At 42.9% G+C, this 13,315-nt stretch overlaps 1 protein-coding gene across 1 annotated transcript; it reads left to right on the top strand.

The window, feature by feature from the left end:
- The first annotated feature begins 343 nt into the window (after positions 1-343).
- On the top strand, positions 344-12,976 carry LOC307241309 (elongation factor 2b). Its single transcript, XM_080015346.1, has 13 exons — positions 344-473; positions 2,105-2,319; positions 2,760-2,941; positions 3,144-3,355; positions 5,031-5,209; positions 5,292-5,397; positions 5,716-5,968; positions 6,055-6,250; positions 8,009-8,375; positions 9,654-10,007; positions 11,082-11,264; positions 11,823-11,955; positions 12,599-12,976. The coding sequence occupies exons 1-13, from the start codon at positions 471-473 to the stop codon at positions 12,790-12,792; spliced, it is 2,577 nt and encodes an 858-aa protein (XP_079871472.1). The 5' UTR covers positions 344-470; the 3' UTR covers positions 12,793-12,976.
- Positions 12,977-13,315: the final 339 nt, after the last annotated feature.

Below are 13,315 nucleotides of genomic sequence, written 5' to 3' on the forward strand. Positions count from 1 at the left end.
TTAAAGGGTTGAGTACTTCCACCACTGATCATAATAAGAAAAATGGAGGGGGTTAATTTGGCGACTCTGTTTATGATAGCGCAACAGAGATAACTAAATATGGACAAAGAGAGTTGTACGCACTAGTCTATCCAATGTTGGCATTTAGGTTGTTTTCTATATAATATATATGTCGATGTACAAAGCTCGGGTCACTTTGCCAAAAGTAAAGCCACCACGTTCTAGAAATACCATCTTTTTAACGTCGAGTTGAAATCTGTCTGTCCGTCATTTTTTATTTTTTTTATTTTTTCCTCCTCCAACGGCGTCACCCGTCACGAGTAACGTAACCGCGCTCGGGCGGCGCACGGGTATAAAAGACAGTTTGTTGACGTCAGCGGCCTCTTCCCTGCCTGTGCCCTCGTGCGGTGGGCAGTGTAATAAAGGTTTCTCTTCTTCTCCACGAAGCGAATCTACGACCATCCGCCAACATGGTGAGCGGGAACAAGCGAACAACTGCGCGTCGAGAATGTACCGAGGAAGGCGGTGTCTGCGGCGGCCCCATTTTTCACGTGTTTGTTGCGGGGTTTCGACGCCGCGGAGGCTCTGGTTTGTCGGTCGCCGTGCGCACTCCCGTCAGAACAAAATGGCGACCATTTTACGTTTGAGACGGGAGTATAGACGTGACGCTTGGTCTGGTACCGGTGTTTATCAATACGATCGCCTGAAGCCGTTTCGGTTTAGTAGGTGTCGGATTCTTGTCGGTCGCGAAAATGGTCAAGTAATGTCGGGCTGTGTGCTGACATGTTGAGTCCTACCCCGGCGCCGGCTGGTATTTCAGTGACGTATGTGCAAGTATTCCGGTTACTTAAAATGGCCCATGAGTCACTCCGGTAAAGGAGCGAATCGACGACCGGGGCGAAACGTGCCTAGTCGAACGGCCCCAAACGTGAACTGTTTTTTTTTGCTGAGCGTCTGGTCCAAAAACCGCAAAAATGAGTCAGCTTTCAGCACTGGGCTGCTAGCGGCGGCGTCCCAGCTAGCCTGTACACGTGGCCTGCCGGCTGATGCGGGGCTTGGTTTTGGATGCACAGGGTGTTCTTAATCCGACCTCAGTTGGCGTGTAACGGTCTAAAGTGTCAGCTTCACTTTAGCTCCAGGCCCGTGTAGACGTGGGGAGTGCGTCTCAGTTCCGCCGGGGAACGTCTGTTCGGCTGTAAAAGGAGGAACTGCGTGATGGCGGAAAACCGGCGGCCTGGTTTGGAGGCCTGAATCAAGGCTACGGGCAGTTTACGCAGTGCTGACCTACCTGTGCCGCGACAATTACGCCTTAAATAAATGATGGCAATTGCTTTTGTGCTGCAAGAGCAAAGTTGTAAGGCTGTACCAGCTCATCAGTTCCAAAAAGAGTACTTTTTTGTGAAGTTTTTAGGCGTTAACAAGAGTGGGGTGCCTTTTTTTCATTGTGTAAAGGCACGTCTATATAGAGGCGGCATTCCGCCCTTTTAGCATGCACTGTATATTATCTCTATCAGAGCTGTTGCCTACAGGGCACAAATGCATATGCATACATTGTGCTAGGTTTTTAGTCTTGTATTTTTGCGTATTTTTATATTTTGCTGATTTAAAATGTGTTTTAGCTTTTTTTTTCCCACTTATCATTTCACTGCACTTGTATGATTGCCAGGGACACCTATAAATCTTGGATCAGCTGATATGTAGCAACACTGGGTAGCAATAAGCATTTATAATCATAAGAACCGCAACAGCCATCATGGTAATGTATAATTATAGCTCATCTAACGTGGCTATTATAGTCAATAAATTGATGTGCTGAACTAAGGTAGATGTGTTGTATTGTCGCCAACTTTTAAGAAAAACTCGTTGCTCCGGACGTGCGTTGCATTTGGGCTGTGCGGCACAATCGACAGAAATAAAGAGTCAGCACTGTGCGCCAACTGAGAATTCAGCATTGACCAGCTAATAATGGTCACTCAACCTGACAAAGCCAGGTTCTGGCTTTTTCAGTGACTGCAAGTTCCAAAGGGTAATTCTTTATAAATGAGCTATGGCTGACAACTGAAAATTTTATTTTGTGAACTTAAATCATATTTTATTCCATTAGGTGAACTTCACCGTTGACCAGATCCGTGCGATCATGGACAAAAAGGCAAACATCCGTAACATGTCAGTCATTGCGCACGTTGACCATGGAAAGTCTACCCTGACAGACTCCCTGGTGTCAAAGGCAGGCATCATTGCCTCTGCCCGTGCTGGAGAGACCCGTTTCACAGATACGCGTAAAGATGAACAGGAGCGTTGCATCACCATCAAGTCTACGTGAGTGTCCATTTTATTAACTCTGAAATTGTTCTCATGCTTGGTTTAACTATTGACTTGTCTAGTTGCCTTGATAGTGAACGCACCACATTATCACTTTGCAAAAGGGGGAATTTAAAGGTCTGCTTTTGTAGCTTGTGCTGTACCTATGAGATTCAAATTGTCAGTGAAAATCCAACATCATTCAGCAAATGTAAACTTTATTTTACTTGGATACAATCTTGTTTGCAAGTCAGAGAAACTTCAAAACTTTAATGGTTGAAGTGAATAATGCCTAAGCCTTCATTTTATATTAGATTAAACTAATTGTCATAGTACAGAGTACAAGTACTGAGGCCATGAAATGCATTTCTCTGCATTTTATCCTAGTAACTGACGTATCTAGGAGCAGTGGGCTGCCACTTGACCCTTTTAACTGGTTGCCATGTCTTTTCCTGCAGCGCCATCTCTCTGTTCTACGAACTAGAAGAAAATGACCTGGCCTTTATCAAGCAGAGTAAAGATGGCTCTGGCTTTCTGATCAACCTGATTGACTCTCCTGGGCACGTTGACTTCTCCTCTGAAGTGACTGCTGCTCTCCGTGTCACCGATGGAGCCTTGGTTGTGGTTGATTGTGTGTCTGGTGAGGAATCTTTGCATAAAATCTTTTTTTTCTGAAATGACAAATACAATTATAAGTCCTATTTATATTATCTCTAATTGTTTGGGCTGCTGTCCCCTGTTTGGATTCAGTCATGTTAAAAAGGGTGGACTTTTCATAATTAAATCACTATTTAGAAAAGTTAATAAAAGGCAACCCTTCTGTTTGTGTTTTTTCTTACTAGGTGTCTGTGTGCAAACTGAGACAGTTCTGCGCCAGGCTATTGCTGAGCGCATCAAGCCTGTCTTGATGATGAACAAGATGGACCGTGCACTGTTGGAGCTGCAGCTGGACCCTGAAAAGCTCTACCAGACTTTCCAACGTATTGTGGAAAATGTCAATGTCATCATCTCCACCTATGGCGAGGATGAGAATGGACCCATGGGCAATATCATGGTGAGTTAGTCTGTGCCCTTGCCACTAGGCTTGGGCAGATTGAGTATTAAATTACCGATCCAATTGACGTGAATGACGTTCAGTTTACCGTCTTCTGAAACTGGTCCCCTGCTCTGAATCGATCTGAACGGGGAGAGAACAGCTTGTTGTTTTGGATTTAGTATTTGTAATGTTCTTGTATTGCATGTTTATATATAAAGAAAGATTTCCTGTCGTCGTGGTTTTGTGTTCTAACCCTCATTGTCTAATCAACTATTACCATGGGAAAAAATTTCTTTCATATGGAAGTTATTTTCTTATCTGTATGGAAAATGAGTGAACAGGGGTGGCTTTGAGCCCGGTGGGGCGCATGGGAGTTATCTTTGCGTTTGGAGCAGTTCCCACACTCAAGACATTTCATGGTCCCGCATTGGATATGACATAATCAAATGATAGACAGATATTGCTGTCTATTTACATGCCTACGTCCCCAGTGGAAAAGCTGTATTGGAGTAGTTTTTAATTTCTCCTCCATACAACTTATCCCTGTTGGTATGGAAATTAATTTAGTAAAAACTAGATGTTTTTGTGTAAACCTGCCAATAATAAATCCTGCACTTCTGTAACAGGGAGACAACCACATTTGCTGTGTTAATTACATTCTAAGCGCCCCTTCCTGATAGAAACGAAAATTGGCTATTGCTGCCGCCTTTTCTCGCGGATTGTAATTTTGCACAATCTCCCAAGCCTACTTGGTTCCGGGTGGTACAGGTGACAAAACTACATAGTTTGCTTGCTAGCTTGCCATCTCTAAGTGGTTAACATCTACCCATCAACCTTACCTTAATGGCAGAAGTGAAGTCACTAATGTGACCATTAGTGTCGTAATAGAATGAAGTTGATCTGTGTGGGGCGATTGCAAAATGTAACGATCAGTGAAATGCCATTTTACTGCCACTGTTTGTTACCTTTTTAAAGTAATTCCATAAATCTCGACGCAGAGTTGGTAGTGAATAGAAGACTGACAAGACGGGTGTGTGCTGTGTTTTACTCTGAAGTGCAACGATTGGTTTACAGTACATCACGCTATGTTGCTGCTACTTAACTACATCGTTGTGAATGAGCTGCTGTATGTCATCGCTATGAGTCTGCTCGCCCGCCATATTGGAGAGGTCAAGAACCACTAGTAAACAAATGTGTATTGGGAGATGAAGACTTATCTACTGTGTGTTGATCTAATAATATATATATATATATAATTTTTTATTTTTTTTCACTGCTATGTTTAAAGGAAGGTGTTGCCTGACTCATATTGCAGTTAAATTTTACAATTGAGTATCCGATATTTTATTTAAACATCTTGAATGTTGTTGAATGAAGGCAAAAAGTGCCTTACTTTCAGTGTTTTACACAATGAATGGAAAGCAAGGTTATTTTTTTTTTATTTATTTTTTTTTCCCCTGCTGATCAGAAAAATGATCCAACCCGTGACTCAAAACCATGATATGAACTGTTATCTTTGATCTGTTGCACCCCTAGTGGCCATTTAAACTTCGGCCTTTATCGTGTAATTCAGGAATTGTATTTTAATTTAGTCTGGATAAATTGTCAATTCTGGTATCAAGGGAATTTGTTTTAACTGTTCTAGTCTTCTATTTAAATGTGGCTATCATTCTAACAACTCCCTTCGTTACAGATTGACCCAGTCATTGGTACCGTTGGCTTTGGTTCTGGACTCCATGGCTGGGCCTTTACCCTCAAGCAGTTTGCTGAGCGGTATTGCGCAAAGTTTGCAGCCAAGGGCAACACCCAGATGACCCCAGATGAGCGTTGCAAGAAGGTTGAAGATATGATGAAGAGGCTGTGGGGTGAGAGGTAAGTTTGGAGACTCAATTTGTACCCTGTCTGGCCTAATGTCTATTATGGAAACTTTATTTAACAAATTACTTTTTTTTAGGTTTTTTGACCCAGACACCAACAAGTTCTCAAAGTCTGACAAGGGACCTACTGGAAACAAGCTTCCCCGCACCTTTGTCCAACTTGTTTTGGACCCCATCTTCAGGGTAATTTATTTATATCTAAAGACACTGACATTGCAAGTTCTGCAGTTAAATGCATTTCTGAATGAAATAAGACTGGATTTTGTGTTGCTACAACGTCTTGGGGCTTTTAAGTACAAATGTGTCACGTTATTACACTACCACCAATAAACACCTGCAAGTGATGAGCTCAAACTTCTTCACTTTGACCTGATTGTCATGTGATGAAAACAATCCCTCTGAGCATGGTAAACTAGTATCACCATATCTTAAGTATACTCACCAGATCTGTCTTCATACTGATTTGTCTAAATTTCCAACATTCTTGCTAAACCACACTAGATGTTCGACGCCATCATGAATTTCAAGAAGGAGGAAACTGCCAAGATGATGGAGAAGCTGGAGGTCAAGCTGGATAATGAGGATAAGGAGAAGGAGGGAAAGCCCCTCCTGAAGGCTGTGATGCGCCGCTGGCTGCCTGCCGGAGAAGCCCTGCTTCAGATGATCACCATCCATCTGCCTTCCCCGGTCACTGCCCAGAGGTACCGTTGCGAGTTGCTCTACGAAGGACCTGGAGATGATGAGGCCGCCATGGGTAGGAAGCAGTTTTTACCTAATTTGTATAGTTCTGCTTTATGGTTCCTGATTAGACTGATTGTAATTCACCTTGTCTTGTCACAGGTATCAAGAACTGTGACCCCAAGGCTCCCTTAATGATGTACATTTCCAAGATGGTGCCCACCACTGACAAGGGTCGCTTCTATGCCTTTGGTCGTGTCTTCTCTGGCTCTGTCTCCACTGGCATGAAGGTGCGCATCATGGGACCAAACTTCACCCCTGGAAAGAAGGAGGATCTCTACAATAAACCCATTCAGAGGTTTGTTTCGGCACTTATCTCCAAGAGGAAACCAGATGGTATATACAATTAAAGGCTGAATGAATGCGCGTTATGTTTTTCCAGTTTTAATTTGTTTACTTTAATGTGCTATTACGAGTGCCCTACAAATAACATACCACAATATGTTATCCAACCATGAAAATAGTGTCACAGACCATGACCATCTTTCTTTCTGATTCATGGGGTCTTTGGTCACTTTGGTTGCACGGGGGGGGGTTCGTGAGACCCTGTTTATTTGCATGCCAACTTTCGCAGTGGAAAGGGTATTGAGAGAATTTGAGGGTTTTTTTGTTTTGTTTTTTTTTCCCCCTCCACCGGGCACCTGTGCGTGCACTGGTTTCAGACTCAGTGCCGGTTTTCTTGTGTTTTTATTATAGATCCTTTTGTTTCCTACTTCTCTTTTGTTTCCTACTTCTTTGAAGCAAATTTGACGCTGAGTAATGGGACTGAAGCAAATTTGACGCTGAGTAATGGGACTGTTCAGTCTCGGTGGAAAAAATACAACAACAAAAAAACCTAACGTTGCGATTCTGCCTGGTAAATAAGGATTGTATCAGAAGCGGTGCATCATGGTGTGTGTGGTAATCAATGCGCTGCGCAGAGCGATTTTACCCATTTTAATAATAAAAACATTATAATAAGCCGATGTTTAGGCCCGGTGGGTCGTAAGGCTTGCAATACACTGCGGGAACCCTGATGTTACATTTTATCCACTTGAGTAAAATCAACACCGGTCTTTGGGATGACTAATTTTTCAGAGTTGATGTGAACTGAGGGGACTTTGTAAAGTCTTAAAACGTCTTTAATCCGGGTTTACAAATATTAGACCTTAAACGCCGTGAACGGATCTTGTATTAGAATTTTAGGCCTTCCTGTTAAATGCTTGTCAGATTTAAAGTGAACTTCTTTGGCACCAGAGTCAATATCCCTAATGTTGTAAATATCTATTATAAACTAGGGATGCCACAATTATGGATGGAGGGAGATGAAAAGGCTTCTCTCCTCCTATGATAAGCAGACTGTGCTGCAACTCCGATCTGCGCCCACAAACGGACACTTTTACTTTTGTTGTGTCCGGCTAATTATTGATAAAACACTTTACATATACACTATTTTACAAATTATTTTATTTTTTTATTTTTTTTACGTTGGTGCTGATAGGTTAAAATGAACTAAATTGGTTGCATTTCTATATTTAAAAAAAAAAAGGTGGGTGCGGTGGGTAGGTAATGTAATCTATGTACGCCTAAAAACCGACAACTACTGCAACCCTATTATAAAACCTAAGGCTTGGTTCCATATGTACTTAATTTATCTTATACTTTCCTTAAGGAGAAATAAAATCACATGGCTCTCTGAAGTAAAACATATAATCATTGTGTTAATTACAGTTCCTATTCTCTTACCTTTTAAGTGTAGTGAATACTGACAGACTGTAGGAATGAGACTGAGAACAGTGATGCGCAATGAAATGCTTGACGCCGGGCAACGCTGCAGTATTGTCTGCCACGCACAATAGACTGTTCTGAGAGCTGGTCGTTAAGCAGGTAGAACGTTAAGTGAGGAGTACCTGTATTAGAGAATTAGTAGTAGAATCGTATAATTCTATAGAAGAAATATCAAAACACTATAGCAGGAATTTTAGTCTCATCTGACTGCTTAGTACACATTGTTGGGCCCATTCATTAATCCCTCAAGCATTTATCCTAAATGTCTGATTTTGCTTCCCTCTTGCAGGACCATTCTTATGATGGGTCGCTATGTGGAACCCATTGAGGATGTGCCGTGCGGCAACATCGTTGGTCTGGTGGGCGTGGATCAGTTCCTTGTCAAGACTGGGACCATCACCACCTTCGATCAGGCCCACAACATGAGGGTGATGAAGTTCAGTGTCAGCCCTGTTGTGAGAGTGGCTGTGGAGGCCAAGAACCCCTCCGACCTGCCCAAGCTGGTGGAGGGCCTGAAGCGTCTTGCCAAGTCTGATCCCATGGTGCAGTGCATCATTGAGGAGTCTGGGGAGCACATCATCGCTGGGGCTGGAGAGCTGCATCTGGAGATCTGCTTGAAGGATCTTGAGGAGGATCATGCTTGCATTCCCCTTAAGGTAACAGGAAGCTTAAGTGAGGGACAGGTTGGGGCAGGGTGGATACACTGATCAGTCACAACATTAAAACCACCACTAATATTGTGAAGCTTCCCCTTGTGCCACCAAAACAGCTCTGATCCATTGAGCAATGGACAAGATCCTGAGGGTGTGCTGTGGTATCTGGCACAAAGACATTAGCAAAAGATCCTTAAGTCCTGTACGTTGCGAGGTGGGGCCTCATTGGTCAGCTTGTTGTTCCAGAACATCCCACAGATGCTCAATTGGATCGGACCCTAACCCCGGACATGTGTCTGTCTACATGCTGTAGAAGCACATGTGAGTCATCAGACCAGGCCACCTTCTTATCCAGTACACTCACGTGCCCAATCAAGACTCTTTCAGCGGTGGACAGGTGTCACCTTGGGAACCTCTCTGCGACTACGCAGCAGACTACGATGCACTGTGTGTTCTGACACCTTTCTATCATAGCTAGCATTTTTCAGCAATCTGTGCTCCAGTAGCTCTTCTGTGGGGTCAGCCCAGACAGGGTAGCCATTGCGTCCCACCTCGCATAAATGAGCAAGTGGCCGCCAATGACCCTGTCGCCGGTTTGCCAGTTGTTCTTCCTCTGACCACTTCTGGTAGTGACTAGCCACTGCATACCGGGAACACTCTAAAAGACCTGCTGTTTTGGAGATCCTCTGACCCAGTTGTCTAGCTATCACAATTTAGCCCATGGCAAGTCGCTCAGATCCTTACATTCCCATTTTTCCTGCTTCAAACGCATCAAGTTCAAAAACTGACTGTTCACTCGCTGCATAATCTATCCCACCCCATGACTTTGCATTTGAGCAAGATAAGAAATCTCATTCACCTCACCGGTCAGTGGTTTTAGTGTTGTGGCTGATAAGTATTGTTCTGATGCTAGGAAAAAACTTGTCATGTTGAATTTAGCATGTGTGTTGTCCTGTCCTAATGGGTGTAACAAAACTGACAGGAGGGTTGGCAATGAGTGTACAGGTTTTTTGGGCATTTGTAAAACATTATTTTAATCATCTGGGTTCCTTGAGTATAAGGTATTTCATGTGAACTTGTATTAAATGAATGTACAAATTTAGAAATCGAAGCAAAACTAATTATAATCTTAAATTTTGACCCAACACAGGCATTCTAGGGTTGATATGAATCTGGGTCATGAAAAATGTCCTGTACCTGTCATTCTTTTTATAAAAGAGTGTAACCCTGCTGTTTTCTAAACATGCCAGTGGATGACAGAATCTTTCTGTTCCCGTTTAGAAATCTGATCCCGTGGTGTCCTACAGAGAGACCGTCGATGAAGAGTCAGACATGATGTGCCTGTCCAAATCCCCCAACAAGCACAACCGCCTCTTCATGAAGGCCCAGCCCTTCCAGGATGGTCTGGCTGAGGATATCGAGAAGGGAGACGTAAGCTCTCGCCAGGAGCTGAAGGCCCGTGCCCGCTACCTTGCCGACAAGTACGAGTGGGACGTTGGTGAGGCCCGTAAGATCTGGTGCTTCGGACCTGACGGAACTGGCCCCAACTTGCTGGTGGATGTGACCAAGGGTGTGCAGTACCTGAATGAGATCAAGGACAGCGTGGTGGCTGGCTTTCAGTGGGCATCTAAAGAGGTGAGGGTCTTAAAAAGGTCTAACTATTGTCCATGCATTTCTTTTTGACAAATAAGGTTCTGCTGCGCCGCAGTGATATTTCTGTTATGAAACTCAAAAGGCTCTGATATTGTTCACGTGGACGCGGTTCAGTGTATATACTACATTTTGGTGTCTGCAAACATGTTCTACGCGCACAATGGAAATCAAAATAAAAACAGTCACAACATCAGAGCTCCTTGGCTGATGTACTTACCTGAAGGAAAAAGTCTTTAAGTTCAATCTTTTGTGAGGCAATTATTTCCTTGAAATTACATTTATTTATCTTCTCATGACGTAAATAATATATTCATTCATCTAGGTGGCTTTCTTTATTTTTCTGTTCACTGTGACAAACCTGCCAAAGAGAATCTATTTCAAGAACAATATATCCGTTTAAGTAGAACTCTTTTAGAGACAAGTTGTAAAGGTGCGGTGAGGATGTCTTATTTTCATAGCTCATGCTCAGTAGGTGCGGTCACAAAATCTGGGCGGTGCTTGGTTGCCGGGGGAGTAGATAACGACGGAACAGCCTATTTAGAGGAACAGCCTGCACATAGCTGTGTTCAGACCATTTACACATATAAAAATCTATAGGATTCCCCTAATTTTTAGTTCCTCATGGAAATGTTATCCCTGTGCAATTTTGTAAGCTTCTATTTTACTGACAAATGACTGTTCGACTTGAAAGAATCCCGACTGATATTTTGATTGTCAACTGACGGGTCTCTGACTGATTCGACTTTCGGGGGCAGCCCTACTTTACTGTACTTTGCCTGAAATACTTTAAAAAAAGGGATAGTTTTGTCCAGAGCATTCCTAGACTGTTGAAATTTGTCTTTTAAAGCTAACAGCATTAAATCAAACTGCCATAGGAAATAATAAATCATTCCCAGCTGTAGCATTAAAAGTGTAGAGCAGACTGTCCCATTTTAACTACCTTGTATCTGCTGAAATGACTTTCTCAAACTAACTTTGAAGGTTGTTTAAAGATGCTGTTTGAATGTAATAGTTTTTAAATGTAGTGTGCGCTGTTACATTTCATCCCCCCCCCAGGGTGTCCTTTGTGAGGAAAACATGCGTGCCGTCCGCTTTAATATCCATGACGTGACCCTACATACCGACGCCATCCACCGTGGTGGTGGCCAGATCATCCCAACAGCCCGCAGGGTTCTGTACGCCTGCCAGCTCACTGCTAAGCCCAGAATCATGGAACCAGTCTACCTGGTGGAGATCCAGGTACGTACTGATGGTAGTAACAGAGCTGCTCCAAACAAGATGGACGCCCTCTCCTCCTGTGCCATCGGTGGCCGAGTAAACTCAACGTTCGCTGCATCTGTGATGGCTTACTAGCGTTCTATTAACCTTGTCTGAAATCATATATGCTACCAGATTGTACCAGGATATGCCATCATAGTGCTGGACAATAGATTCTAATGAGACAAGACATTGTCGTTGATTTTGGGCGAGTCAAATGTTTTCTTGCTGCGTTACAGCAAGGTAATGGAATCTTTTGTTGAACTTTGTAGATTGTTCTATTCAATTCATCTAATATCCACCATACAGATATACACCATACATCCAAGTAGTTAAGTCAAAATATTTGTGTAAATATCTTTATGAAAGAACAAATCATACCAAAAACATCTTATTTTTAAGTTATTTCTCAAAACATTATTTGATGTTGTCAATATCAGCCAGCAGCAGTGCAGAATTTGCTGTTCGACATGCAGCACCTGTTTAAAGTCTAAAATAATTTGTGTGCAAATGTTAACACTATTGACTATTTATTTGCAGTGTCCTGAGCTGGTGGTGGGAGGAATCTACGGTGTGCTGAATAGGAGGCGTGGTCACGTGTTTGACGAATCTCATGTCATGGGAACCCCCATGTTCATTGTCAAGGCCTACCTGCCCGTCAACGAATCCTTCGGTATGCCTTGATCCCCTCAAGCCAAACTGAATGTCATTATTAGGGTAGTCACGGTCTTGGATGTAGTTGATTAATTTCAATGAACATCAAGAGTAATTTTATTAATCAAATAAAACTTGTACAGTGGTACCTCGACTTAAAACTGCATTTTCTTACGACCGTCCTAAGATACAAGTAGCGATAGTCACGAAAATTTGTATCTACTTGCGACCGACTGCTCCAAGATACGACCGTGGAAATTTGCAGTTGGCGCGTCGGCGGCCAGTCAGCAGTCAGTCAGTCAAGCGGGCGACCTACATCATGTGTGCACATAGTTCGTGGCTTGTGGATATTTTTCTCATATTAACTGTGTTTGTGCTGTGTATTTTGTTTGTTTTCACCCTTCATGATTTCATAATTGATATGGGGAAAAATTGCTTCGACATACGACTGTTTTAACATACGACCGCGCTTATGGAACAAATTAGTCGTATGTCGAGGTACCACTGTAATACAAATGTACTAGTTGCAGAGGAGCCATTTATTGAACATTGGAATAGTAACATTTAGTTGGTTTGGTCAGTCGATAGGATGATGACGCCTCTACCCATAAACTGCATCAACATAGAAGGCCAAAATAACATGTTGCTCTGTTTCTCTTAAGGTTTCACTGCCGACCTGCGCTCCAACACGGGCGGCCAGGCCTTCCCGCAGTGTGTCTTTGACCACTGGCAGGTGCTGCAGGGAGACCCCTTCGATGCCACCAGCAGACCTGGCACTGTTGTTACCGAAACCCGCAAACGCAAAGCGCTGAAGGAGGGAATCCCCGCCTTGGACAACTTCATGGACAAAATGTAATAGGATGGACTCCCACCACCCCCACCACCCTATACCCTCATTCCTCCCCATCCCATCATCAAATTTCCATCATCGTGGGACAGGACTGTACAGATCACCATGAGCACTAATGTTTGCCAAAAGGATTGTGATATCTTAAATGGAGAAAAAATGTAAACCGTAAATAAATGGAAATAAAAAATGATCTGTAGCTTTATAGCCTTTTTGTGGGTAATGGGAGGAGAGCGTTTCAAGCAACATTAAAATATTTAACATTTTTGCTCAAAGAACATCTGCAGGACAAACTGCAAACATGAGGTAGACTGTTTTCAGAGGAAAATGCCATTTCATTCAGCAGTTACACCAGGTTCAGTGCATTGGCAAGTGTGGGCTTCAAATTTACGGACCACAGCAATTTTACAAATGCAACAAACATCAAATCGGACTGTCCTCATAATTACTTGTGGATTGTTAAAACTAATTGCAACGGATGGAACTTGTAGGTCCCATGTTATGAAAAATTAACTTTCAGTGCTTGTGTACA

The sequence above is a fragment of the Zeus faber genome (genome assembly GCF_960531495.2).
Source record: "Zeus faber genome assembly, chromosome: 1".
Lineage (NCBI taxonomy): Eukaryota > Metazoa > Chordata > Actinopteri > Zeiformes > Zeidae > Zeus > Zeus faber.

Coding starts and splice junctions, on each gene's coding strand:
- LOC307241309 (XM_080015346.1), top strand. Junction 2,942..3,143: donor TGTGGTTGATTGTGTGTCTG/GTGAGGAATCTT, acceptor TTTTCTTACTAG/GTGTCTGTGTGCAAACTGAG. Junction 11,265..11,822: donor TCTACCTGGTGGAGATCCAG/GTACGTACTGAT, acceptor ATTTATTTGCAG/TGTCCTGAGCTGGTGGTGGG.